The sequence below is a fragment of the Pristis pectinata genome, chromosome 26 (genome assembly GCF_009764475.1).
Source record: "Pristis pectinata isolate sPriPec2 chromosome 26, sPriPec2.1.pri, whole genome shotgun sequence".
NCBI lineage: Eukaryota > Metazoa > Chordata > Chondrichthyes > Rhinopristiformes > Pristidae > Pristis > Pristis pectinata.
The window spans coordinates 9,051,798-9,078,188 of NC_067430.1; the positions used below are offsets into that span (position 1 = coordinate 9,051,798).

Genomic DNA, 26,391 nt, shown 5'->3' on the forward strand with positions numbered 1-26,391 from the left:
TTACCTTGGATCCCATGCATCTTAATCTTCTGGATGAGCCTCCCATGAGGGACCTTGTCAAACGCCTTACTAAAATCCATGCAGATAACATCCACAGCTCTACCTTCATCAATCACCCTCATTCCCTTGTCAAGAAACTCAATCAAGTTAGTAAGGCACAACTTGCCCTGCACAAAGTCATGTTGACTGTCCCTAATTAGGCTATAGTTTTCCAAATGCTCATAAATCCTGTTGAAAATTACATCAGATGTACAACTGTAATATTGCAATTGACATTCAACTGAAGGAGAAAACAAAAGCCCAACACAATTTTAAATATCTTGTGCTTTGAAAGTAAAGGAGTGGCCAAAAGAGGAAAAGTCACCATTCCTGCCATCACAATGGAAAACAGAGACAAACAGAATACAAGATATTTATCTATTAGTCACATGTACATCAAAACACACTGTGAAATGCGTATTTTTGTGTTACCGAGAATGTGCTGGGAGCAGCCCGCAAGTGTCTCCACTCTTCTGGCGCCAACATAGCGTACCCACAACTCCTAACTTGTACGTTTTTGGAACGTGGGAGGAAACTGGAGCACCTGGAGGAAACCCACACAGACACGGGGAGAACGTACAAACTCCTTACAGGCAGCGGTGAGAATTTAACCTGGGTCACTGGCGCTGTAGTAGATTATACCAACCGCTACACTACCATGCTGCATATTGTACACCGAAAAAGTAGAAATTCATACAGAAAGTAATTGAGGACTTACTTCTGCTCCAGTTCTCTGGACACTGAGGTTGCTGATAAGGCCAAAATAAGATCCGCAAACTCTATAACAGGTGCGGCAGAAGGTCCTTGGGTAAATAGTAAGGGAGATGGAGCATTCCTTTGTTGTTTGTACTTGGCTACTGTGTGCTCTAATGAAGAGTCTTGACCTCTTCAAAGGCTTCTGGCTCCTTCACTAAGTTGAGCAGCCATAGGCCAGGAATGTCCACAAGTTAGTAAAGATGTTACATTATTCCCAAGGAAAGGTATAAGAACATATTTGAAGTGCTTTCTCTGTTCTCCTTGTAATCTCCTGCTGTGACTGAGCTCAGAGTAGAACATCTGCTTCAGAATTCTAACATTGGGCAGGACAATGACGTGGCCCATCCATTGGAGCTGGGCAAGCGCATTTAGAACCTCCGTGCTGAAGATGTTGGCCTTGGAAAGGACACTGACTTATCCTGCCAGTAGACCTGGAGGATTTTGCAGACAGCTTTGATGGTGTTTTCTCAGTACTGCTGCAGGTCGTCTTTATCTCAGAAGCATACAAAATGGCAGAAAGCAAAGTATACAATGGACTTAGTAGCACAAAAATCCTCCACTTGAGCACATGGTTCAAAGGCTCTTTAGATCAATCCTGCAGCTCCTCATATGGCATTATTCAAAGGATTATTGTTACAAAAAGCAACTCCAACTGTCCCAACACTTGGGAGCCAACCTTACCATCGTATGTCTGCTGGGTTTTAATCTTACCAATCACCTCCTGTCCAACTCACCTCATCCAGAGCTAACTTAATTGACTTTGTCAGTACCACAGCTATCACCGCCTCTCAACTCATTCCAATATGTCTGTTGACTGAAGAAAGGCCCTTTTTCACCCCTGGATAGACAATGTAACCTTCGCTAAAATCAAGCTGATGAGTGGTGTCAATTCACACCATTTGAAGCCCTCTTTCCTGACTTCCCTTCCACCACTTGCTCTGTGCACACTTTAGCAGTTATGGTGCAGCTCACAGTACTAGATCATACCTGATCTGTCCCATTCTTTCCCCTCCTCTGAGTATCTCACCTTATTCTACCAGATATCTCATTATAAAATCCTCATTTTCCAGCTCCCTTCCAAATACACCCTCTTCCTATCACCCACCCTCCCCCCACGCCTCCCCCTACCCAAGCCTTACTCCCAAAATAGTACCCCAAGTTTCTCTCCTACCTTTCCAGTTGCCACCTGCCGTCAAACACACTCACACACTACAAAATCATCTTTTCCACAAGGCCCTCCTCCTCCTCCTCTCTACTGCACTGCTGACCAGCCAATTTGCCACCCTGGCCACACAATATTAGCTGATTTTGTTATCACTTCTTTCCCTTCAGGTATTGTTGTTCCCCTTACCTTCAAATGTGCGATCATCAACTTTCCAAAAACCCAACCCCTGATGCCTACGTTCTTGCAAATTACTACCTCATCTTCTGTTTCCCTTTCCTTTAAACTTCTTGAACATATGATAGGCTTACAAATTGGACAGCATCTTCCCCAGAATTCGTGCGAACTTCCCCAGTCGGGCTGAAAATCATTCTCAAAGTCTTTTTTGACATCCGAGGTGAATGTGATAAAACGTAATACTTCCTCCTCCTCTTTCACATACTTTCTACTATGTTTTGACACTGAAGTACATCTTCTGCTACCTACTCACCACCAAGAACTAAGTAAAGCTGCACCAGCTTGGTTGAAAACATGCACCACCAGGCTCAAGAACAGCTTCTATCCTGCTTTTATAAGACCACTGAACAGACCTCTTGTTCAATGAAGATGAACTCCTGACCTCACAATCCACCTCGTCATGGCCCTTGCTCCTTACTGACCATCTGCACTGCACTCTCTCTGTAACTGTAAGTGTAACACTATGTTCTGCATTCTGTTATTGCCTTTCCCTTGTACTACCTTGGTGTACTTATGATTTGAAATGATCTGTATGGATGGCATGCAGAACAGTTTTTCACCATATCTCAGTACATGTGACAATAATAAACCAAATACCAATTGTTCAGGCAAAGCCAACAAGATCTGGTGAAAGGGAAATCACATTTGACCAACTTATTGAGGTTCTCTGAAAGGTAACTTGTACCATGAATAAAGGGAAACAGGTGATGCACTATACTTGAATTTCAAGGGAGCATTTCATAAGGCCTGCATCAAATGCTACTTCAGAAAATAAAAAGCTCATGGTTTAGGAACTAACATATTAACATGGATAGAAGTTTGGGGGGGAGGGGGGCTGGTCAGTGAGATTAAATAGGCTTTTTCTGGTTGACAAAACATGATGAGTGGTCTGCCTCAAGAATCATTGCTGGGGCTTTAACTTTTTACAATTTATATACATTTAGCATCAATACCTTTGGTACCTTCATGGATGAAGACACAGAAGACATGGTTGCTAGATCTGCCGATGATACAAAGGTAGGTAAGAAAGTAAACTGTGAAGAGGACAAAGGCTACAAGTAGATATTAGATATAAAAAATGTTTAGTGAGTGGGCAAAAATCTGGAAAATAGAGTATAATATGGGAAAATGCAAAATTGTCCATTTGGACAAGAAAAATTTAAAAAATCATATCTCAGAGTCACTGGGACATACAGCATATCCATGCTGACCACACTGATCCCCTTTACTAGTGCTTGGTCCATACAATAGCCTTCTATGCTTTGACATTGTCATTAAAGGCAGATAATTCAAGTGCCAATGAAATGTTGTGAGAGTAGCTGCCTCCAACACGCATTCAGGCAGTGTGTTACAGATGCAAACTTCCCTTTGGATGAAAACGTTCTTCCTCAGATCCCCTCTGAACCTTGCTCTTTATCCTAAATCTATGCCCTCTAGCCTTAGATATTTCTGCTATGGGGAAAAAGTTCTAACTATCTGTGACCCTCATAATTTTGTATACCTCTATCAGGTCCACCCTTGGCCTCCTCCATTCCAAGAAAAACAAATCTAACCAATCCAGTCTCTTCTCATAACTGAAATACTCAGGCTTTAATATACTTATAAAATGCTTTGGGTTTTTCCTTAATCGAATCTGCCAGTGATATTTCATGGTCCCTCTTTGCCCTCCTAATTTTTTTTTATATATAAGTACTATTGGTGGATGCTTGTAACTATGATAAAGGAACCAACTTCCACAATAACAGTGTCAACACATGGCTCTACCTCTGTCATCATCTTCAGGTAGCCTAACCATTTGTCCAATACTGGATGAGAAAATTTGTTTTTCAATTAAATATTAAGACAAACTGTCAACTTCAATTCCTACAGTTCTGTGGAGATATGGTTATCATATCAAGTGATTTTAGTATATTTTCCGATTTATGGACAAAATTGATTTATGGACATCTGTAAAAAACAGAACTCTGTCACCCTGGGATGGCCTGTATCTGCTTTTGTGAAGCTCCTTAAATTCGAGCTACTCCTTCAAAACAGCTATTGTAATAAATGTAAAAAAACTAATCTACTGTCTTGCCTTTTTTTTCTTTTTAAAATCCTGGAGCATTTCTTTACCTCACAACTGTACTCTGTTACTCCTCTTCTGCTCAGTCACAAATTTTTCAGTTATAACATTTGGAGGCAAAAGTTCATCTTCCTTATTCAGTAGCGATATCTAGCCTTAACTTTACCCCATTCACTGAATTCTTTGTCCTCAAACCATTTATGAAGTGTAACAATCTCTTTAAAAATGAACACGTGAAAGAGTGGAAATTCTCTTCAGCTACGAAGTAGCAATGTTAAAGGATTGAGAAGAGATACTAATGGTCAACATTGGGGTGAGGGGAGAAATTTGAATGGTCAGCAGGGACAAAAAGGGATTAAGGGAGAAGTTGATGAATTTTGTGGACATTATTTGTTTAATGGTTTCATCGGGGAAAGGACTGGATTCAAAGAAAATAAGCAGTTAGTTTTAATTTTGGGATGAAAGTACCTGCAATTAGGCTTGGGTGAGAAGATTTGATGGGTAGGGAGGCAGACAGGAGTTCGTTTGTCCACCCGGCATTCCCGTGCAGCAGAAAAGTGAAAATGGGAATGTTAAAACATTTCCACAAACAGTAGCTAACTTATCAAGTTGGCTAAAAACAATGTAATTTGATTGCTATTTTGAACATAATTAGCAAGTGTTTGCTGCTTGTAATTGGCTGAAAATTCTTGATACCATCTCAGGTGCCAGAGTCAAAGACATCAGCAAACGGCTACAGCACATTCTGCTGGGGGATGATGAAGTGGCAGCAGTCGTGATCCACATCAAGATTAACGATGTAAAGAGAGATGAGGTGCTGCAAATACTAAACAGGGAAGGAGATTACAATACAGGCAATTGAAGTAAGTAATTGGAAGATTTCTATTGGTGGCTTGTGATATAGACTATTGAAAAAGGAGGAGAGCGCACGTGAATGGATGATTGAAGAGGTGGCGCAAGAGCAAGGACTTTATATTCCTGGGACATTGGAACTGCTGTGAGAAAAACCGGAGTTGTGCATGCTGTCCATGCCAGATATTAGTTATACCACAGCTGGAGTACTGGGAACAGCAATTCTAGTTACTACATTGTAGGAACTAAGTAGTAGCACCAAAGAGTGTACAAATTAGATATACAAAGAAAGCCAATGAAAGATTTAATTGAGGTGTAATGCTGAGGACTCTAAATGGGGCAAGGAGGAATGGTATTTCACCCTGAGCAGAGAAGTGAATAACTATGAGCAACCAATTTAATACAATTGTTAATCCAATATGAGGATCCAATTGATAATCCAATACTTCACTTAAAAACTCCATCATAGTTAGACATGAAATTTTTAACAAATCCATGCAGGCTTTTTCTAATCAGTCAACACTTACTCAAGTGACTGTCAATTCTATCTCTAATTATTTCTAGAACTTTCCCTTCCACCACAGTTAAATTAACCTGTCTGGAGTTACTAGCTTCATTCATTTCCGGAACAATGGTTTAACGTTTATAACTTCTAGTCTTCAGGCAGCAACCCTGAATCTACGTTAAGGTATCTACGTTATGCAAGGTTATGGCTAATGCTTCTACAATTTCCTTTTGAACTTCTCTCAGCAACCCAGAACCAGAGGATTTATTCCGGTGTTATCTAGCAAATGAAGTATTGAACAAGTCCTAACTATTAACTTCATTTTTAATCACAAATGAAAAAATAACAGATCCACTCCTCATTGTAATGGAAATGGTGAAAATGAAGCTAGAAATTTTCAACCATTAGCAGCTAACTGACCAAACAATTATTTGGTGGCCAAAAGGAGTCTTGCTTGAAGACCATTTTGAACACAGTCTTTGCTGGTTGACATCAATTGCCCAAAACCAACTTTCAACACTCTTTGGTGACAGAATGTTATTCTGATTTTTCCCCATTAAATAAATGCATCATTTGATCAATAAGGTGAGAACTACTCATTAAGGCTAATTTTTCTTTTGGCAAAAATCAAGATGTATGAAGTGAAGGGGGTAAATACCTGGTGGTGGGCAGCCCGGGGCCCCGCTGCGAACTGAAGAGAAGTAAGAAATACACAAGGGAAAGGCACACAGAGTCAGCAAGAACGCAAGGACAGACTAGAAAACTCAAAAGCACAAGCATTAAACCACAGTTCTGATATACCAGTACTCGATGTCACTAAACACACATTAGGTTTAAAAGAAAATCAAAGCTTTCCACAAATCAGAATTACAACGCAGCATTTCCATCATAAACAAATGAATTTTTCTGCTAAATTGGAATTAAATATGTGATCAATACCTTAAAGCCTCAAAAAAGCAATGCTTAACTTTATACTGGACAAGGGCTCAGTGATAACCATGCATGAACTGCGATTTTCTAGCAATCCTAAATTAGTAATGTCAATTAAAAACACTAATATATACAAACTTTACATTTAAAAAGGAAAAGTTGTTAAACTCTGATATGATAAATGATAATGAATCCATTTGAGATGAGTAAGATATATTGATACATGATGATATTGCCACAGGAGTAGGGTATAGGAAGAGTATAACAAGGATAGATCCTTCAAAATGCAGGAGCAGGAAGTAAAATCACTACCGAAGATGCAGTGGCTGCAATCACATAAATCAGAGCAGAACTCAAGTCCAGGACTGTCCAACCTAGCTGGACAATGGAAGACAGGTGCAGTCAGGGGAAGATGGCCTAGTTAAAGATGTAACAACTGCAGAGGGGGAAAAGGAGGATGAGTTTGAATTGTTCATTACGATCACAATCAAGGTGTAATTCTTATATAGAAATCACTGGCTTATTTTAACAATGTTCCCGAATGGAGCACAAGGCAAAAATATCCTAGTAACAAGCTCTGGAGTGGCAATAACATGCACTCATTCAACAAGCTGTCTGTAAGGTGTTATCTTGAAGGATGCGAGGTCTCAACCTTAACTTTAAAATGCTGGAAATCAAGAACTTCTGTTAAATGAACAGCTTTATTAATGTTCATTCTGCTTCTTTTGCAAGCTCTGGTTTACTTCCTTAAGTAACATTCAACAGGCATTTGTTTGAACAGAAATGCTAAATTTAATAACGTACATTGTTAACTCAACAACTTGCTCTAAAGTGGCACAAACCCAAGGCACAACAGTCCAGGTCTATGAAGATGGTTTTAGCTAAAACATGGATGAAACACTACAGAAATATGGCATCTGTAGCCAGAGATTAGTACAAAATTATAAGCACTTGACACCAGCTGAATGCAGAGCAGCGGCCCAACAAGGGATACCCAAGGCAGTAATTATATGTGTATGGGATAGGAATAGAAGTTCTAGCTTGCTGAAATACAGGCAGTCCAATATCATTGCACTATCACAAAATGGAGGTAGAGAGATCAAACTAACTCATATGCATATTTTTAACAGCCTGAAGCTCTGTCAATGGATAATATCAAAGGATGGAGTCATGGTGACAGGATAGGAAGAAGCTCCGTTGAGAGTGATAATTTTAGTATGGTGAGATATGGAAGTGTGATCAACAGTGAGCTCTGAAAGGAACCAATGGAGAAGGATGAACAGTCAATCATGTCAAGGATAACAAGGAACAAAAACACTGTAGTTCCATTCACTTTCTGCTGACCCTATCCATTTAAAAAAAAACTGTGCTTGAGGCTTGTTGAAAAGAAAATAAAAAATTCAAGAGAGTTTACATGTTTTTCCAAGTTTAGGGGAAAAGGGTAAATGACAATGGTGGATGGAATGAAAACCAAGTTATTTACCAAAAGGATGATAACTATTTTTAATGGAACAGACAAGAAAAGAACAGATAGAGAAAAAGAGCAGCTGCTACTGCTCAGAAGGATTACACCATGAAAGTACTCTACAGAATCTGGGTATCAGGAGTAAGCAAATGCAAAAGAGAGCTGACAGGAAGAAGAGTTGAAAAATATTCTATCAATGGAGGTAGTAGTGGAGCAAGATCTTGCTTGAGCTCAATTCTGAAGATAAAGGAATTCCAATGATTCTTTGTTGCACATAAATGCCACAGTTCATTAAAGAGAGAATTAAAATCTTCTCAAAAGTGAGGAAAACTACGACAAGATATCAGTCATTACAGAGGAAGAGACTTTAGCAATTAAGTATCAAACTTAAGTGGGTTCTATACAGACTTAAGGCAAAATATCACTGTAGCTCCACAAAAGCGAATCAGTTGAAAGAGATACCGAGTTAGACAAACTTGATCATTCTTGCTGCAGTTTTGGCATGGAACACAACAAAATGTGTCACTGGGTCAAATAGTTTTGGTACAGAAAGGAATTGCCATCAAGCCAGATTTCTTTGGGGCCCATGAGATCCCAGATAAGGAAAGGCTTTTCTCAAGATACTGAAAATCTTGCAGAACTCTAGAAACCGAAGATTATTAAGAACCTATGACAACTAATAATTCTCTAATGTTCACTACAGACATTAAAAGGGATAATCATAATGACGAGTTCTGAGCCTTTGTTAATTAAGGCAGGCAAGCATTACCTCAGTCTTGTAGGCAAAACAGTATCACTGCTCATTACTACGTTTCTATAGATGTATGGTGGAGAGCATTCTGACTGGTTGCATCACCGCCTGCTATGGAGGCTCCAATGCACAGGATCGTAAAAGGCTGCAGTGGGCTGTAGACTTAGCCAGCTCCACCATGGGCACAACCCTCCCCATCATCGAGGACATCTTCAAGAGGCGGTGCCTCAAGAAGGTGGCATCCATCACTAAGGACCCTCACCATCTGGGACATGCCCTCTTCTCGTTACTGCCATCAGGGAGGAGGTACAGGAGCCTGAAGACCCATAATGTTTCAGAAACAGCTTCTTCCCTTCAGCCATCAGATTTCTGAATGGACCATGAACCCATAACTACCTCATTATTCCTTTTTTTTTTTGCACGATTTATTTTGTAATTTATAATAGTTTTATGTCTTTGCACTGTACTGCTGCAGCAAAACAACACATTTCACGTTGTAAGACAGTGATAATAAATCTAATTCCAATTGAATAGTTGTTTTAAGCCAAGTCAAATAAACGCAACAGCTTCAGCATCAATTAAAGATAGAAATAAGCATATTTAGAGTTAGAATCATTTGTGAATAAATAAATATCCAGGAGAAATGATGGTCAAGACAGTAATTGTTAAGTAGTTTAACAGATTAGTGTACCTTCCATGAAAATTTAAGTTCTGGTACATCTACACCACTGATTGATCTCAGCTGATATGAACCATTTCCAAACAAATATTCTATAGCTGGATCTATTAAAAATACCTATGTTTTAACATATAAATGGAAATCAAAAGAAATCTGAGGTTAGAAATCTGAAACAAAACAGAAAATATTGGAAATACTCAGGAGATCAGGCCACATCTGTGGGAAGAGAAACAGAGTTAACATTCCAGGTAAAAGATCCTTCGTCAGAACTGGGAAGGAGATAGAAGATGCTTGTTAAGCTGTAGGGAGGAAGGAGGGGTGTTTCTCATACAGTAAAACTGGGTTGATCATGGGGATAAACTGTAAACAAAATTATTGATCAATGAGTGAAAGGAAGCAATTAGAGAATGAGAACATGGACAAAGGAACATCAACAAGAGAGTGCAGGAGATGCAAAATGCAGAGCAGGAAGATATGCCCAACAGGTCAGGCTGGCATGTCCTCCACTTCCAGACAGGAAAAAAACTCCAATATCACAGATGAATGGCTGATACAGACAGAGAAATCAAGCTGCCTGAAGTTGTAGAATTCAATGTCAAGTCCAAAAGACTGCAACATGTCCAGACAGATAAGGTGGCGTTTCTCAAGCTTGCAATGGGCCATATTATAACCATGCTGAAGGCCACTGAGCAATAGGTCACAGAGGGAGTTGGATGGAAAATTAAAATGGCAAACAACAGGAAGGTCAGGGTTGCCTGAGGGCTGAACACAGGTCCTCCGCAAACTGATCATCCAATCTGCATTTGGTTTCTCCAATTTAGAGACCATATTTTGAAGAACAAATGCAATGCTCTAGATTGGAAGAAGTGCAAGTGAATTGCTACTTCATCTGGAAAAACAGTGCTGCATCGCTGTGGTTGCAGGGAAAGTGCCAGAAGAGGAGGTGATTGGTGGGAATGGAAGAGTGGACTAGGAAATTGCAAATGGGACAAGCCCTGCAAAATACTGAAAGGGGAGGGGAGGGGAAGATGTGTCTGGTGGTGGAATCTCTTTGAAGGTGGCAGAAATTGTGGAGAATGATCTGTTGAATTCGGAGACTGGTGGGGTGGAAGGTGAACACCAGGGTAATTCCTTCCTTGTTCTGTCCCAGACTTGCCAGGAACGTCATCCTGCTCTGCATTTCATAACTTCGCTTTGTCTATATTCTTTTGTCAATGTTCTTACTCTCCAACTACTCCTATTCACTCATTGACCACATAACCTTGTTTACGGCTTGTCCCCATGGACACCCCAGTTTTAGCCCATCAGAGACACCCCCACTCTCCTCTGCAACTTTAAAAGTGTCTTTTATCTCCTCCCTAGTTTCGACAAAATATGCTGGACCTGAAACTCTAACTCTAACTCTCTCACCCACCCCAGAAGCAGGCTGACCTGCTGATTATTACCAGCATTTTCTGTTTTAATTTTCTGTTAAAGTTATCACTGACTGGCTGGCAATTATTCTGTTGTGGAAAGCACTGAAAATAAAATGCATTACACCAAAAGCATGCCTTTTAACACTAGAATAATAAATGTGAATGAAATCAAGATGCTGCAGTGGCAATTTCTCAGAGATAGCTTACCTGTCTTGTCTGTGGTTGCGTAGTCATTGTCTGTGGATTTTGGGAGTAGACAAGAGGAGGAGGAGCTGCATTCTGTCCAGACTGGAAGGCTGCCTGCATAAAAAAAACCATGGCTACATTAAAAAACACAATGGGCTTATAATTTAATAGAGCATTAAAATTGTCTGGATACATTAAACAGATCAAACAGATCTTAATCAGTACATTCAGATAGCATTCACAGCTTGAATGGATAGAGTATGGATAATTATCCGAAGTTTTAGCAAATAATCCAACTGCAGAACTCATTGCTAAAAGCATCCTCTGAAAGTGATACGCTGCAAGTTTAATAGCCTTCCACTCCTTGGAAAATTTGATCTACAGCACAGCAACCAGAATAAGACCATAAGACATAGGAGCAGAATTAGGCCATTTGATCACGACTGGTTTAGTTCCCCCCCGACCCCATTCTCTTGCTTTCTCCCCGTAACCTTTGACACCTTTACTCATCAAGAACCTATCAACCTCCACTTTAAGTATACCCAATGACTTTGCTTCCACAGCCATCTGTGGCAATGAATTCCACAGATTCACCATCTTCTGGCTAAAGAAATTCCTCCTCATCTTTGTTCTAAAGGAATGTTCATTTTACTCTGAGGCCGTGCCCTTCTGGTCATAGACTCTCCCACGACTGGAAACATCCTCTCCACATCCACTCTATCCAGGCCTTTCAATGTTCGGTAGGTTTCAATTAGATCCCCCCCTCATCCTTCTAAACTCTAGCCAGTACAGGCCCAGAGCTATCAAACGCTCCTCATACGCTAACCCTTTCATCCCCGGGATCATTCTCGTAAACCTCCTCCAGACCCTTTCCAATGCCAGCACATCCTTCCTTAGATATGGGCCCCAAAACCACTCACAATACTCCAAATGTAGTCTGACCAACACCTTATAAAGCCTCAGCACTACATCCTTGCTTTTATATTCTAGTCCTCTCGAAATGAATGCTAACACTGCATTTACCTTCCTTACCACCAAATCAACTTGCAAGTTAACCTTTAGAGAATCCTGCACATGGACTCCCAAGTCCCTTTGCACCTCTGATTTCTGAATTCTCTCCCCGTTTAGAAAATAGTCTGTGCCTTTATTCCTTTTACCAAAGTGCATGACCATACACTTCCCTACGCTGTATTCCATCTGCCACTTCTTTGCCCATTCTCCCACATTGCTCAAGTCCTGCAGATTCCCTGCTTCCTCAACATCACCTGCCCCTCCACCAATCTTTGTATGATCTTTTTTCTTTGCCCATGGTGTTAGAGGCAAGGTACTAGCAAATGAAATATTTCAAACACCACATATCTATTTGAACAATACAATATCTTTTTTTTAATATCACAATGAATTTTTTTTATTTAAAATGGGCACAAATATGTAGACACCTCAAGTATCTCATTCAAGCTATTTACATATCTGCCTCCTCCAAAATCCACATGCATACCTCACATGGGATGTAATACATTACTCCTTGAGGCAGCAATGGTATTCTTTCTAGGGACCTACAGGTTGAATACTCAGTTTACGCATGCTGACTGTTCAAGTGATTTTCCAACACCTGGCATTGCCTGCCCATCAGTGCCTGATTTTTTGCCCAGCGAAGGCAAAAACTGTAATTGTTCCATCAACTGCACATGTTGTTTCTATGTTACAGATGGAACAAAAGGCAGTTCACTAAGTTTTCTGATAAAAGGTCATCACCTGAAAACATTAACTGTTTCGCCTCCCCACAGATACTGTCTGATCTGAGTATTTCCAGCATTTTCCTAAAAAAGTATTACTTATTGATCTAATCCCAATTTAAGTAGAAACTTCAATGGGTTCGATATTATGTGGCGGGAAACAAGCCATGTTAAATTTCAGAGAATCCAGAAAGCAAACTAAATAATATTGTGGAAATTAAGGTCCTACCTTCCCATCTTATTTATTTCTTCAATGATCTTAAAACCAAAACTTGCTTCATTAACAGAGACACGAAATCCCACCCGGTGGCTCTGACATCCACCATCATGAAGTGCTTCGAGAGGCTGGTCATTGCACACATTAATTCCAGCCTCCCAGACAACCTTGACCCACCATAATTCGCTTACTGCCAAAACTGGTCTACAGCAGATATCATCTCCCTGGCCCTACTCGCATCTCTGGAGCATCTGTACAGTAAAAACACCTACATTAGACTATTGTTTATTGACTATAAATCCACCTCCAATACTATAATTCCAAGCAAACTCATCACCAAACTCAGACCTGGGACTCAACACCTCCCTTTGCAACTGGATCCTTGGCCAACAGACTGCAATCAGTGAGGTTAGGCAGCAACAGCTCCGGCAAGACTTTTCTCAACACTGATGCCCCACAAGGCTGCGTCCTCAGCCCCCTACTCTACTCCCTATAGACTCACAACTGCGTGACCAGAATCTACTCTAACACCATCTACAAGTTTGCAGATGACACCACCATAGCTGGCCGTATCTCAAATAACGATGAGTCGGAGTACAGGAAGGAGATAGAGAGCTTAGTGACATGGTGTCATGACAACAACCTTTCCCTCAATGTCAGCAAAACAAAAGAGCTGGGCATTGACTTCAGGAAGGGGGTAGGGTGCGCATGCTCCTATCTATATCAATGGTGTTAAGGTTGAGAGCGTTGAGAGCTTTGTTCCAAGGAGAGAACATCACCAATAGCCCGTCCTGGTCCAACCATGTAGATGCCATAGCCAAGAAAGCTCACCAGCGCCTCTACTTCCTCAGGATGCTAAAGAAATTTGGCATGTCCCCTTTGACCCTCACCAATTTTTAAATCTGTGCACCACAGAAAGCATCCTATCAGAATGCATCACAGCTTGGTATGGCAACTGCTCTGCCCGTGACCACAAGAAACTGCAGAGAGTTGTGGACACAACTCAGCATATCATGGAAACCAGCCTCTGCTCTGTGGACTCTGTCTACACTTCATGCTGCCTCAATAAAGCAGCCAACATAATCAAAGACCACACCCCCCCCCCCCAGACATTCTCTCTTCTCCCTCTCCCGTGGGCAGAAGATACAAGAGCCTGAAAGAACTACCACCAGGCTCAAGAACAGCTTCTATACCACTGTTATAAGACTATTGAATGGTTTCCTGGTACCATAAAATGGACTCTAGATCTCTCAATCTACCTCGTTATGTCCTTGCACCTTATCGTCTACCTGCACTGCACCTTCTCTGTAGCTGTTACACTTTATTCTGCATTGTTATTGTTTTATCTTGTACTACCTCAATGCATTGTGTAATGAATTGATCTGTACGAATGGTTTACAAGTTTTTCACTGTACCTTCCAATTCCAATTCCCTTGAGCTGAATGGAGCCATAATACCCTCAAACAAAGATCCTTCCCCTGATTGTTGAAATAAGCTACCAGATGAACAAATAAAAGGGGAGTAGTAGAAGCACTAAGACGCAACTAGAAGTTAAACTAAACTCAATAAGGAAGAAGAGCAAAAGTAGGAATTCATTGACATGGAGAAGAAAGGGATGAAAGATAGTTCCCTGGGGTTTATTCTGAGAAAGCATTACTTGCACTTACTTCCAGATCATTCAAGCCCCCTCAGCTCTTCAAAAACTCAATTCAAATCATTACTAAACAAAGCACGCGTCATCACTTAAAATAAGTCAAATGTGAAAATTAAATAGGAGAAGAAAATTCACCCATGTTTACATGTCAATACTAGCATGCTCCAGGACAATCTGTTTTGAATCTTAGCTGGATGCACTATACATTATCCAACCATATTGATATCCTATCCCACTTAGCTACTCCTATCAGATCAGTCAATTGCATTGGAAAGCAGTAATTGCAGTCTTCTTTGTCACTCAAAACATACATAAAGTAATATTAATGGCTGTTATCTTGACCCTTGATAAGAACTTAAAATATATAAACCTAAATACAAGAACAAAGCAAAAATAAAGTTCATTAGTTAACTGAATATGTATTCGAAACAAATGCATCATGCCTACACCAAGCAGAGCTAGCTGTTCCATCACTACAGTGATTTCATCCTCCGCATAAAGGCGTGTCACAACTTACTAACAAAATACCATGAAATACACAATGTGTTATCATCATCTTGAACAGGTCAACAATTGAGATGAATATTATGATGGGCCTGCACTTGAAATACTAATTTTATCCTTTTATTCTGCTGACAGCTTTGCTGTGCAATCCAGCTTTCTTTTTACTTGACATTATTTGCATGTCTAGTGTTTTCTATCTGTATTGCATAGAGCCACTATTTAACCATCTTGAAATATACACCATAAAATGTATCTTGTTTGATCATCAACCAATTCATTTCTTGAAACTAATATAAACATAACCAATTCCATTGCTCATTTCTTCTTGTCCGCTCTACTGCATGACTAGTTCTTTGATTAGGCCGGGTACCAGATGTCCTTCAATACCTTCCTTTCATAAAAGCAGAATATATACTGGATGATTATTAATTATGCTGACCTATTTGTACACGACACATCATATTCACAGATGTTTTTTTCCCTTATAGGGCCGAGTTTTGACAGAATCATAATTTAAAGAACTTCAGCCTGAATAACAAGCCAAGGCAAAGCTTATTATTGTCTTATGGGGTGCCAAACAAGTTTATTAAACGTTACTAAAGGCAATGAGACCAGCTTTCTTGTTGGCTGCAGGCTATACTTGCTACAGATAACTATACTGATCATTTTAATCTGTAAAAAGTAAAATGAAACAGTAAAAAGCATCCTGCCTTTGCTCCGTGCTTATCTATATTGGCCACTTCACAGGAATTACCAAGAAGCCAACTCAGAATTCTCAAACGATTCTTAAAACTTTAAGTCCCCATTAGCTTCATAACTTCAGTTATATTTGTTACGTAATTTCACTTTCATCACTAAAACCATTTCTCACACTCCAGCATTTTCTAATTACTTCCCGTTGACCTCCCTTCCCTAACCATGCCTCAGTAATAGCCAACATGCTATACTCTTCTGCAATTCAATTTGCTCCCTACATGTATACAGACAGGACACACATTGCAACCTGGTGTCCTAATTCTTCATGCAGACTTGTTTTTAAAATTTCTCTCATTGTTCAACTACTTTTAGTCTTCCTTTTACTTTGATGCTAGTTCTTGCCCCTTTCATTAGTTTCATAACTAAAGTGACGTGGTGTGTTGTGTTACGTTGCATCTGTATAATGTAGGAGCTGATGGAAATCCGAGCTCCGTGGCAATCACAGCGACAGTGATAGTCGAAAGGAGTAGGTGAGCTGCAGTCCAAGTTTCTGACAGGAGAAATGCTACTTGCCACTGTTCTGGAAAGCAGTCAAACACCTCAGGTAAAGTAGTTCTGAATTCATCAGTCAAGAGGGACAGAACAATGCAACTATGAGTGAGTCAAGGATGGGGACCTGGAGGTAATGCTGTAGGTGCCTCAGCTCTTGCACTTGCCAACAGTATGAAATTCTTGCGCCTTGAATGGACAAGAGCAGACACGTCAGGGAGGATGAGCAGCCTGGCTGCACCGCAGGGACCGTGCTAGTTGAGGGGGCACAAAAGCAAGCAGTAGTATTGGGAGAGAGCATAATTAGGGGGATAAATACTGTTCCCTGCAGATGTGAACACAAGTTCCAGTGCCAGGGTTAAGGAAATCTCTTCAGGGCTGCAAAGGAACTTATGTGGCAGAGGAAAAATCCAGCTGTTATAATCCAAGTAGGAATGAACAACAATGATAGGAAATTCTGCTGTGGTACTATGAGCAGCCGGTGTACAAAGTTAAAAACAGGACCATAAAGGTATTAATCTCTGAACTGTGAAAATGAAAAGTGGCAGAGGATCAAACAGATCAGAGTTGAATGCGTGCTTCAAAGACTGATGTTAAGAGAAATGGGTTTCAATTCAACAGGCATTGCTGGGGAAAGAGGAAACTGTTCTGCTGGGCTGTGCTTCACTTGAATTGAGCAGGGACCAGCACTCAAATAATAAGAGCCATGGATAAGATTTTCCACTAAAATTTAATATAGTGCAAGGAAAGAATAATCAGAGCCTGTCAGGAAGGAACAGAGTATACAAACCTAAGAGTTGACCTCTAGTTAAAGGTAGAGTAGGCAAAGTTGGTACAAACAAAAAAATGAAGCTGTTTTGTCTGAATTAGTCGAATTATTTATAACTAGTGGTGCAAATAGAAATAATTGGGTATAATCAAACAACCACTAAAGATACTGTGGTTGCAAAATGAACAAGATTTTTAAAAAGACAGGCAAGATGGAAAAGGAGATAGCAGTCCTTATTTTGGTACATCAAAAGTAGCATCAGTTATCGTGGAGCTCAGAAACAGTTAAGTAGATGATAAAAGACATTGTTGGGAGCTGATAATGTAGAGCACATTACAATTCAGGCCTGGTAATATAGAGCACAGTACAAATCAAGAAATTAGAGGTATATGTAACAAAGGCTAAAAAGTTATCATAGGGACTTGAATCTACATATAACAAAGTCAGCAGTTAACAGTATGGAGGACAAATTCAGAGTGAACACAAAATGGTATGCCAGATTTTGAGGAACTGACAAGGAAACAGGTTATTTTAGAAATACTATTGTGCAAAGAAAATTTAATAGTTTACAGGCCTTTAGAGTGATTCACAATACATATTTCAAGATTCAAAGTAACTTAGCTCAGTTAAAAACCAGGGTCTCAACCTAAACAAAGCAACCTTTAAAGGTGCTAGGTTGGAATTGACAATGCTGGTCTGGGAAATTACATTAAAAGAAATTACAATAGACAAGCTAAGACTAGCATTTGAAAAATTATATATGGTTTACAACAAATTTTATATCCCTTGAAGGCACAAAACTCAGAAAAGTTATTATCCATGGCTAACAAGAGAAGTTAGTTAGTGGAGCAAAAATTTTCAGTTGCTAGAAATTCAAAACAAAAGCAAAAATGCTGGAAGCGTTAAACCACTTAAGAATCTTCCATAGAGAGACAAACAGTCCAATGTTATAGGTCAAGGGTCCTTCATCAAACTCAAGTGAGCATGTACTTTAGGATGGACAGGCAGATGTAGAAGAACAGAGAAAATATTTTTGATAATGTGCAGATTAAGATTGCCAAGGTAAACAATTACCCTAAAAACCTACAGTTAGAGGAAAAAAGACAATTGAAACAGTTACAGCCATTTCTGTGGAGAGAAAAACAAAGGCAGCTATCCGAAATTGTTAAATTCAATATTGAGTCCTGAGCCTGCAGCATGTTCAGACAGAAGATCAGGTGTTAACATTATGCATTGTTGGAGTAACAAAGGAGGCTGGAGAGAGAGATCAGAGTGGGAGTGTGAGTGGAATGGAAAAATAAACAGACGTGTCTGGAATCTCAAGGTCGTTCTTGTGCACAAAAAGGAAGTGTATCACAGGGTATTCACCAAATTTTCATTAGCTTTCAGCAATGCAGTGACGACCACATTAAAGCTGTAGTATGACAATAAAGGAAAAGGCTAATATCTTGCCAGAGAATAGTGAATGAGGACCAAGAAACTGGCAAAAGAAATGGAAAAGCTGAATATGAGAATAACTTAGTAAGATACAAAGACCATTAATACTTTCTTGATGTGTGTTTCTACAGAAAGTAAGTGCAGGTGGTGGCCACCTGGACCCCTCAGCCAATATAATCATGGCTGATCTATCCCAGGGCTCAAGTCCTTTTCTTGTGCCAGTTCCACATTGCCCTCAATTCTTTCAAAAGTTTATCTGCTTCTCTTTTAAATCCCTCCAGTGATCTAGCCAGCACAATCCTTTGAGATAGAGAATCCAGATACTCGCTAACCTGTGTGCAGAAATTCCTGGCAAGATTAAATGACTGCCTCTTTATCTTGTAACTATGTCTCCTCATTAGAGACTTTGCCACAGGAGGAAACACCTGAACATCTACCCTGTCATATCCCATGGGATCTTATCTTTCAATAAGCTCATTCTTCTAAATTCCGAAGACTACTGGTCTAACTTTTGACGTCATTCACAATAGGACAAGCTTCTCATCTTAGGAATTTGCCTTCTGCAATGCTTCTCGACTGTCTCCAGTGCTGGCATACCCTTTCTTAAGGGAGTCAAAACTGCACAGTATTTCAGCACAGCCCCTCCCCGTACACAGATGTGGTCAGCCGCACAGCACAGCACCCACCCCTTGCTCACTATATAGACTTGGTTAGCCACACAGCAACACCTCTCCCCACCCCCACCCACAGTTAGGAAAAAAGGCAAAATGAAACAGAGGTACAGCCTCATCTGTGGAGAATAAACAATGGTGGTTATGAGAAACCATGCACATGTGCCCAGCCACTCACCCACACATAGGCAAAATGTCATTCACTCCACACACACATGCAGCCAGTCACTCCCCCACATATGTACACAGAAACACATACAAAATCACGTAGGCAGACAACAACCACAGCGACCCACCCTGCGCATGCATAGATACGGTGAGCTGCCCCATGCGCTTCCTTTGGGATCTCTCCACAACTCAGTTTTAGTACTTTACAACCAATGCACCTGCTCTCTCTGCAGAGATTATGATCAAGATCTGAGGATGAGAGACATCAGGTCCGTGGGCCATCCGTAGTTTGCCTTGTACTTTTTTTCTGGTGCTAAACATTGTTCCTCCCACTCTTTCATCCCTTAATTATAAGTTATCATATTATTATGAATTCTCATTAAGATGTTTACAACATCTTTTACTGTGAAGTCAAATCCAAAGTAATCATTCAGAATTTCCCAACATATCCCCAGTCTAATCCTTTCATGTCTACCACTGTCGATTTATCTTACCATTCAATCTATTTTCCCAATCCATTTTTTGCCAACTCTGTCCTATTACCATTGTCATCATTTAAATTTAGGACACTAGTTTCTCATCCCCAACTGAATTTAAAATTTAACCAAGCTCTGATCACTCTTTCTCAAAAATCCTTTAATTTGAGATTAACTCTCACAAAATCACGTAGGCAGACAACAACAACCACAGCGACCCACCCTGCACAAGCATAGATACGGTGGAGCTGCCCCATAACAACTGACTCACTGCACAGCATCAGCCTGCTCCCAGGTTGGTTCCTTGACATGATACTCCAAAGAAACCATCCCACATACACTATAAACTCATTCTATTTACTCATTACGACACAGGAGGCCATTCAGTCAATTGGGTCCATGCTGACTCCTAGCAAAACAATCCCAGCACCCAAGATCATGACTGAAGATTGAATCAGAGACCTTAGAGTTGCAGGACAACTTCCAGGATATGCTTGTCAATATGATTTGTCTAATCTATACAACCATTATTACAGTATCTTTCTTATCAACATGCAAAGATGTAGGATGGAACCAACACTAGATTCTTGAAGGACTTCAGGGGGAATGGTGCAGCAGTGGGAAGAGAAACCATTTGAAGAAATTCTCTACTTTCAACTCAACAGGTGGGAAAATTGAACCAGATAAGGGCGAGTTACCTCAGATGGATAAGACAGCAGAGTATTTGGAAGAGTCTGGTTTGTCAATAGTGTTAAAAGAAAGATGGTGCAGCATGTTCACAATTGCATAGAACCTTATTTTTGACTTTGATAAAGGACTGACTCACTGCAGTGGAAAGGTCAGTAGCCTGATTGAACAAGATCAAAATCAAAACATGTGCTGAAGTTTCGGTTTGGCAGCAGTACGTTATGGAGTGGAGATTAGGGGCTGCCAGCTGTTTTCAAATACTGGAAGGTCATGTATGGGGTGTGAGGAAGGCAATGGCAAAAGATCTGAAAATGCCAAGATAGAAGGGAAATATTAGCAATGTTGGCTAGCAGTGCAGCCTTGAAGTGACATTGCTTAGTCAATAGAACCAGAGTGCCTCATTTGCCAAGCCTGAAAGTGAAAAGCTCTACTTGATCCAAAGCTAATTTGTCCATGGACCCACAATGAAATAAATAATTGTTAACCTGTTGCATGGATCACTGCCAGGTGCATCAATATTTCTAAACCTGTGAGGCTGTATGGTTGCCAAATGGCAGATTTATACTTCGGCACAAAGCCTTTTATAGCAACTTGGTTTTTTACTTAGCTTGAAAACACTAAAATCCAACAAAGCAAAACAGTGAACACGATGGGCTGCAGGGCCATTTTCTGTGCTCTCTGGCTCCACTATGCTATCAACCTCTACCCAAATAGCAATGATATATTTCCACAAATTTTCATCATGCTATAGGGAACCAACCAAACAAGAGCCAACTGTGCAGATAAGAGAGAAAATTTACAATGCAAATGACTATTTAGTCCATCATACTTGTGCTGGTCAAAAAAGCTATTTAAAACTCAGATAAAAATACAACTTAAGCAGGCGTCTGTGCTCTGTCATTCAATGAGGTCTTGGCTGATCTTTTACCTCAGCAGCACCTTGCTTTAAGTGACTTTATTCCCCTTGATTACCTTAATATCCAAAAATCAATAAAGTAAAATGGTTAACAAAAATCATATTTCCCCTCATTTCTCTTGAATCTTTATTTTCTCATGGCATAGGAGGAGGCCCATCAGGTCTATGCCAGTTTTCAGAGCAATCACATCAATTCCATTCCCCCCCCCCCCCCCACTTATTTCCTTACAGCCTATTTCTCTTCACTCTGATTCAAGTATAATTTACAATTTATGGGAATGGTGTTTGTGAGAGGGGGGCAGAGGCAGAGGGACAGAGAAACTGTAGGACCTGGAAAGAACCAAATAGTCACAGGAATAACGTACAAACTCCATGCAGACAGCACCCAATGTCAGAATTGAACACAGTTTTTGGGGGTATGAGCTCTGAACGGGCAGCATTACCTGACCATTTTTTCCTTCAAAAACAATTACTAGTATGTTCATATTCAAATTACTGCTACATGGTGACAGTTATTGCTGCATTTGAAGTGGGACATTTTCAATAATAGCCAAAATGTTTGTACAGCTAAACTGCAGAATTGTTTTTGTAGAATACAAGCATCTGTTATTCTGAATGGACAAGAGCTCCTGAAGCTTATTCCACCATTCAATAAGACTACCGCCTCAGTCCACTTCATTGTCCGAGTGCCCAAAAACCTATTCATCACCTCTTATTTTAATTACTTTTTTCAAAAAAGACAAAGCAAGAATATGAAACTAAAGCCAGCTTGCTTAACATCTCAATATCTGTCATAGGTAAAATGTCATAAGCTACTATTAATGACATTATAGTGGTACATTTACAGAAATTCAAGGCAATCAGACAAAGTCACTGTGGTTTTATGAAAGGGAAATAGTGTTTGACCAACTTATTGGAATTCTTTACAGAAGGAACATGCTGCAAATAAAAGGGAAATGGTAAATGTACAATACGTAGAATTTCAGAGGCACTTGATAAGGTGCCATATCAAAGTTATTGTGGAAAAGAAAAGCACATGGGGCAGGAGACAACATATCAGAATAGTTACACTGCATGGCTAACAGAAAACAATGTAGGCAAAAATGGGTCTCTTAAATGCAATTACTCTGCCACAGGACTGGTGTGAGGGCTTCTACTTTTCCAATTTACATAAAGGACTTGCATATCTCACCGAAAGTATGGTAAAGTAAATTATGAAAAGGACACAAATGGGCTACCAAGGGATATAGATGAGTTAGGTGACCAAACAAATCTGGCAGTTGGAGTATGATTTGGGAAAATGTGAAATTGTCTTTATTTTCCTAACAAAATGGAAGTATGTTTAAATAGAGAGAGTAGAAAACTCCAAGATGCGAAGGGATCTGGGTGTTGTAATTGGGCATTGATGACTCCACATCTAGTCTCCTTATTTAAAGGGTCTTTAATTCATTAGTTTTCAGAGAAGATTTACTTGACTTAAACCAAGAATGGGGGTGGAGGGTGCCGGGGGTGGGGGGGTGGGGGGGGGGTGGAATGCTGCTGAGAGAATGAGGTAAGCTTGGCTTGTATCTGCTGGCATTTTAGAAGAGTGAGAGGGGACTTAATTGAAATATGCAAGATCCTGGCAGCCTTGAAAGAGTGGATGTGGAGAGAACATTTCCTCTTGGGAGAACCGAGCATTATGCAGTCAGTTTCGCATCACACATTGAATAAAAAAACTAGATCAAACCTGTAGAGACCTTTACAAAGCTAGACTGAAAGGATGAAATTACTGCAGGAACCACACAACATGGCACAATACACTTAATACAAACACTCCTTTTCAATCTGAAGCTGCTTGCAGTTCTGCAGCAGTGCAAATTCAAACGTATGTTTTCAAATACTGACGCAGTGAATTCAATTACTGCAAGTTTGTGTAAAATTTAAATTGTTCTACCAATGCTATTGTGAAGTTCTAAGTATTTAACATTTCCACCAAATGTTTAATTGAAAGCACCAAAAACTGGAATAACCAAATTTTAAATAGGATGCTTATAAATTCCATAACTGCAAAACAAAAATCTATATTTATATATTTTTCTACCCAAGAGCACCTCATATGTAGCCCATGCATAACTACTGTAAAGCGCTGTGAAATCATGCAAGCCAATGTGAATGAACTGTACAATACAAGATCTCAGAAATGCTTATATAAATAATCACTTTGATTTTGTGCAACTCTGCCCAGGGTGCATGGACTTCAGTTTTTTGGGTCAACCACAAAATTTCGTGAGAGTTGTAGTGGTCACGTCTCTGGCACCGAGACTGGACCCTCAGCTCAGAAAGGAAGGAGGGAAAAGAGGAGATCAGTAGTGATAGGGGATTTGATAGTTAGGGGGACAGATAGGAGGTTCTGTGGGAGAGATCGAGAATCCCGGATGGTCTGTTGCCTCCCTGGTGCCAGGGTCCATGATATCTCAGATCAAGTTCTCGATATTCTCAGGAGGGAGGGTGAGCAGCCAGATGTCGTGGTCCATTTAGGGACCAATGACGTGGATAGAAAGGAAGAGGAGGTCCTACAAAGAGAGTTTAGAGAATTAGGTGCAAAGTTGAAGGACAGGACCTCCAAGGTTGCAATCTCAGGATTACTACCCATGCCACGTGCTAGTGAGGCTAGAAAGAGGAGGATAATGCAGCTAAGTACGTGGCTAAGGAGATGGTGCAGGAGGGAGGTCTTCATGTTTCTGGACAATTAGGCATTGTTCCAAGGAAGGTGGGACCTGTTCCGACAAGACGGTTTGCACCTGAACTGGAGGGGGACTAACATACTTGCAGGTAGGTTTGCTAGTGCTGCTCTGGTGGGGGGTGGATAAAATGGATTTGTGGGGGAGGGGACCAGAGTGTTAAAGCAGATGGTGAGGTGGAGGAGGATAAAGGTCATGCGGGGACTGCAGGTATGGACAGAAATCAAAGGTTTGTACGTGATAGAAATGTTCTCAGGTGCATCTATTTCAATGCAAGGAGTATTGTAGGTAAGGCAGATGAGTTTAGGGCATGGATTGGCACGTGGGATTACGATATTATTGCTATTAGTGAGACTTGGTTGCAGGAGGGGCAGGACTGGCAGCTTAATGTTCCGGGGTTCCGTTGTTTCAGACATGATAGAGGGGGAAGGATGAAAGGGGGAGGAGTGGCATTACTAGTCAGGGAAAATATCGTAGTTGTGCGTAGACAGGACAGCCTGGAGGGTTCATCTACGGAGGCCATATGGGTGGAGCTGAGGAACAGGAAAGCTGTGGCCACACTAATAGGGTGGTATTGTAGACCACCCAAAAGTCAGAGAGAATTGGAGGACCAAACCTGTAGAGAGATAGCAGACCGATGTAAGAAACAGAAAGTCGTAATAGTAGGGGATTTTAACTTTCCACATTGACTGGGACTCCAACACTGTGAAAGGGCTGTTCAGATGTGAGTTCGTCAAATGTGTTCAGGAAAGTTTTCTAAATCAATATATAGAGGTACCAATGAGAGCGAATGCAATACTTGATATCCTATTAGGGAACTAGACAGGTCAGGTGACAGAAGTATGTGTAGGTGAACATTTTGGGTCCAGTGACCATAATGTCATTAGTTTCAAGTTAATTGTGGATAAGGATAGGTCTGGTCCTCGAGTTGAGGTTCTAAATTGGAGAAAGGCCAATTTTGTGGAAATGAGAAAGGACCTAGTAAGAGTGGATTGGGATAAGTTGTTTTCTGGCAAGGATGTGTTCAGTAAGTAGAAGGCCTTCAAAGGCAAAATTTTGAGAGTGCAGAGTTTGCATATTCCTACCAGGATTAAAGGCAAAGTTAACAGGCATAGGGAACCTTAGTTTAAGGGATATTGGTGATCTGGTTAAGAAACAGAGAGAGGTGTATAGCAGGGAAAGGCAACTAGGAACAAATGAGGTAGTTGAAGAGTATAGAAAATGTAAGAAAATACTAAAGAAGGAAATCAGGAAGGCAAAAAGACATGAGGTTGCTTAGGCAGATAATGTGAAGGTAAACCCAAAGGGTTTCTACAAGTATATTAAGAGTAAAAGGATAGTAAGGGACAAATTGGTCCTCTAGAAGATCAGAGTGGTTGTCTAAGTATGAAGCCTCAGGAGATGGGTGAAATCTTAAACAGTTTTTTGGCATCAGTATTTACTCAGGAAACTGGCATAGTGTAAATGGAAGGAAGGGAAACAAGCAGTAGTGTCATGGCACATATAGAGATTAAAGAGGAGGAGGTGCTTGCTGCCTTACAACAAATAAAGGTAGATAAATCCCTGGGCCTGACAAGATATTTCCTCGGACCTTGAGAGAGACTAGTGTAGAAAATTGCAGGGGCCCTTGCAGATACAGTGGCACGCAAAAGTTTGGGCACCCTGGTCAAATTTCTGTTACTGTGAATAGCTAAGCGACTAAAAGATAACCTGATTTCCAAAAGGTATAAAGTTAAAGATACACATTTCTTTAATATTTTAAGCAAGATTACTTTTTTATTTCCATCTTTACAGTTTCAAAATAACAAAGAAGGAAAAGGGCCTGAGCAAAAGTTTGGGCACTCTGCATGTACCTAGTAACACCCCCCTTTGGCAAGTATCACAGCTTGTAAATGCTTTCTGTAGCCAGCTAAGAGTCTTTCAATTCTTGTTGAGGGATTTTCGTCCATTGTTCCTTGCAAAAGGCTTCTAGTTCTGAGAGATTCTGGGTCGTCTTGCATGCACTGCTCTTTTGAGGTCTATCCACGATTTTCGATGATGTTGAGGTCAGGCGACTGTGAGGGCCATGGAAAAACCTTCAGCTTGTGCCTCTTGAGGTAGTCCACTGTGGATTTGTGGTGTGTTTAGGATCGTATCCTGTTGTAGAAGC

The 26,391-nt window shown here is 40.4% G+C and overlaps 1 protein-coding gene across 1 annotated transcript in view; it reads right to left on the reverse strand.

The window, feature by feature from the left end:
- Positions 1–26,391, reverse strand: part of LOC127583306 (eukaryotic translation initiation factor 4 gamma 3-like) — a 266,563-nt gene that overhangs the window by 138,968 nt on the left and 101,204 nt on the right. Inside the window, 1 exon segment of the mRNA XM_052039146.1 lies at positions 11,061–11,153. Coding sequence (XP_051895106.1) covers positions 11,061–11,153 — 93 coding nt within the window.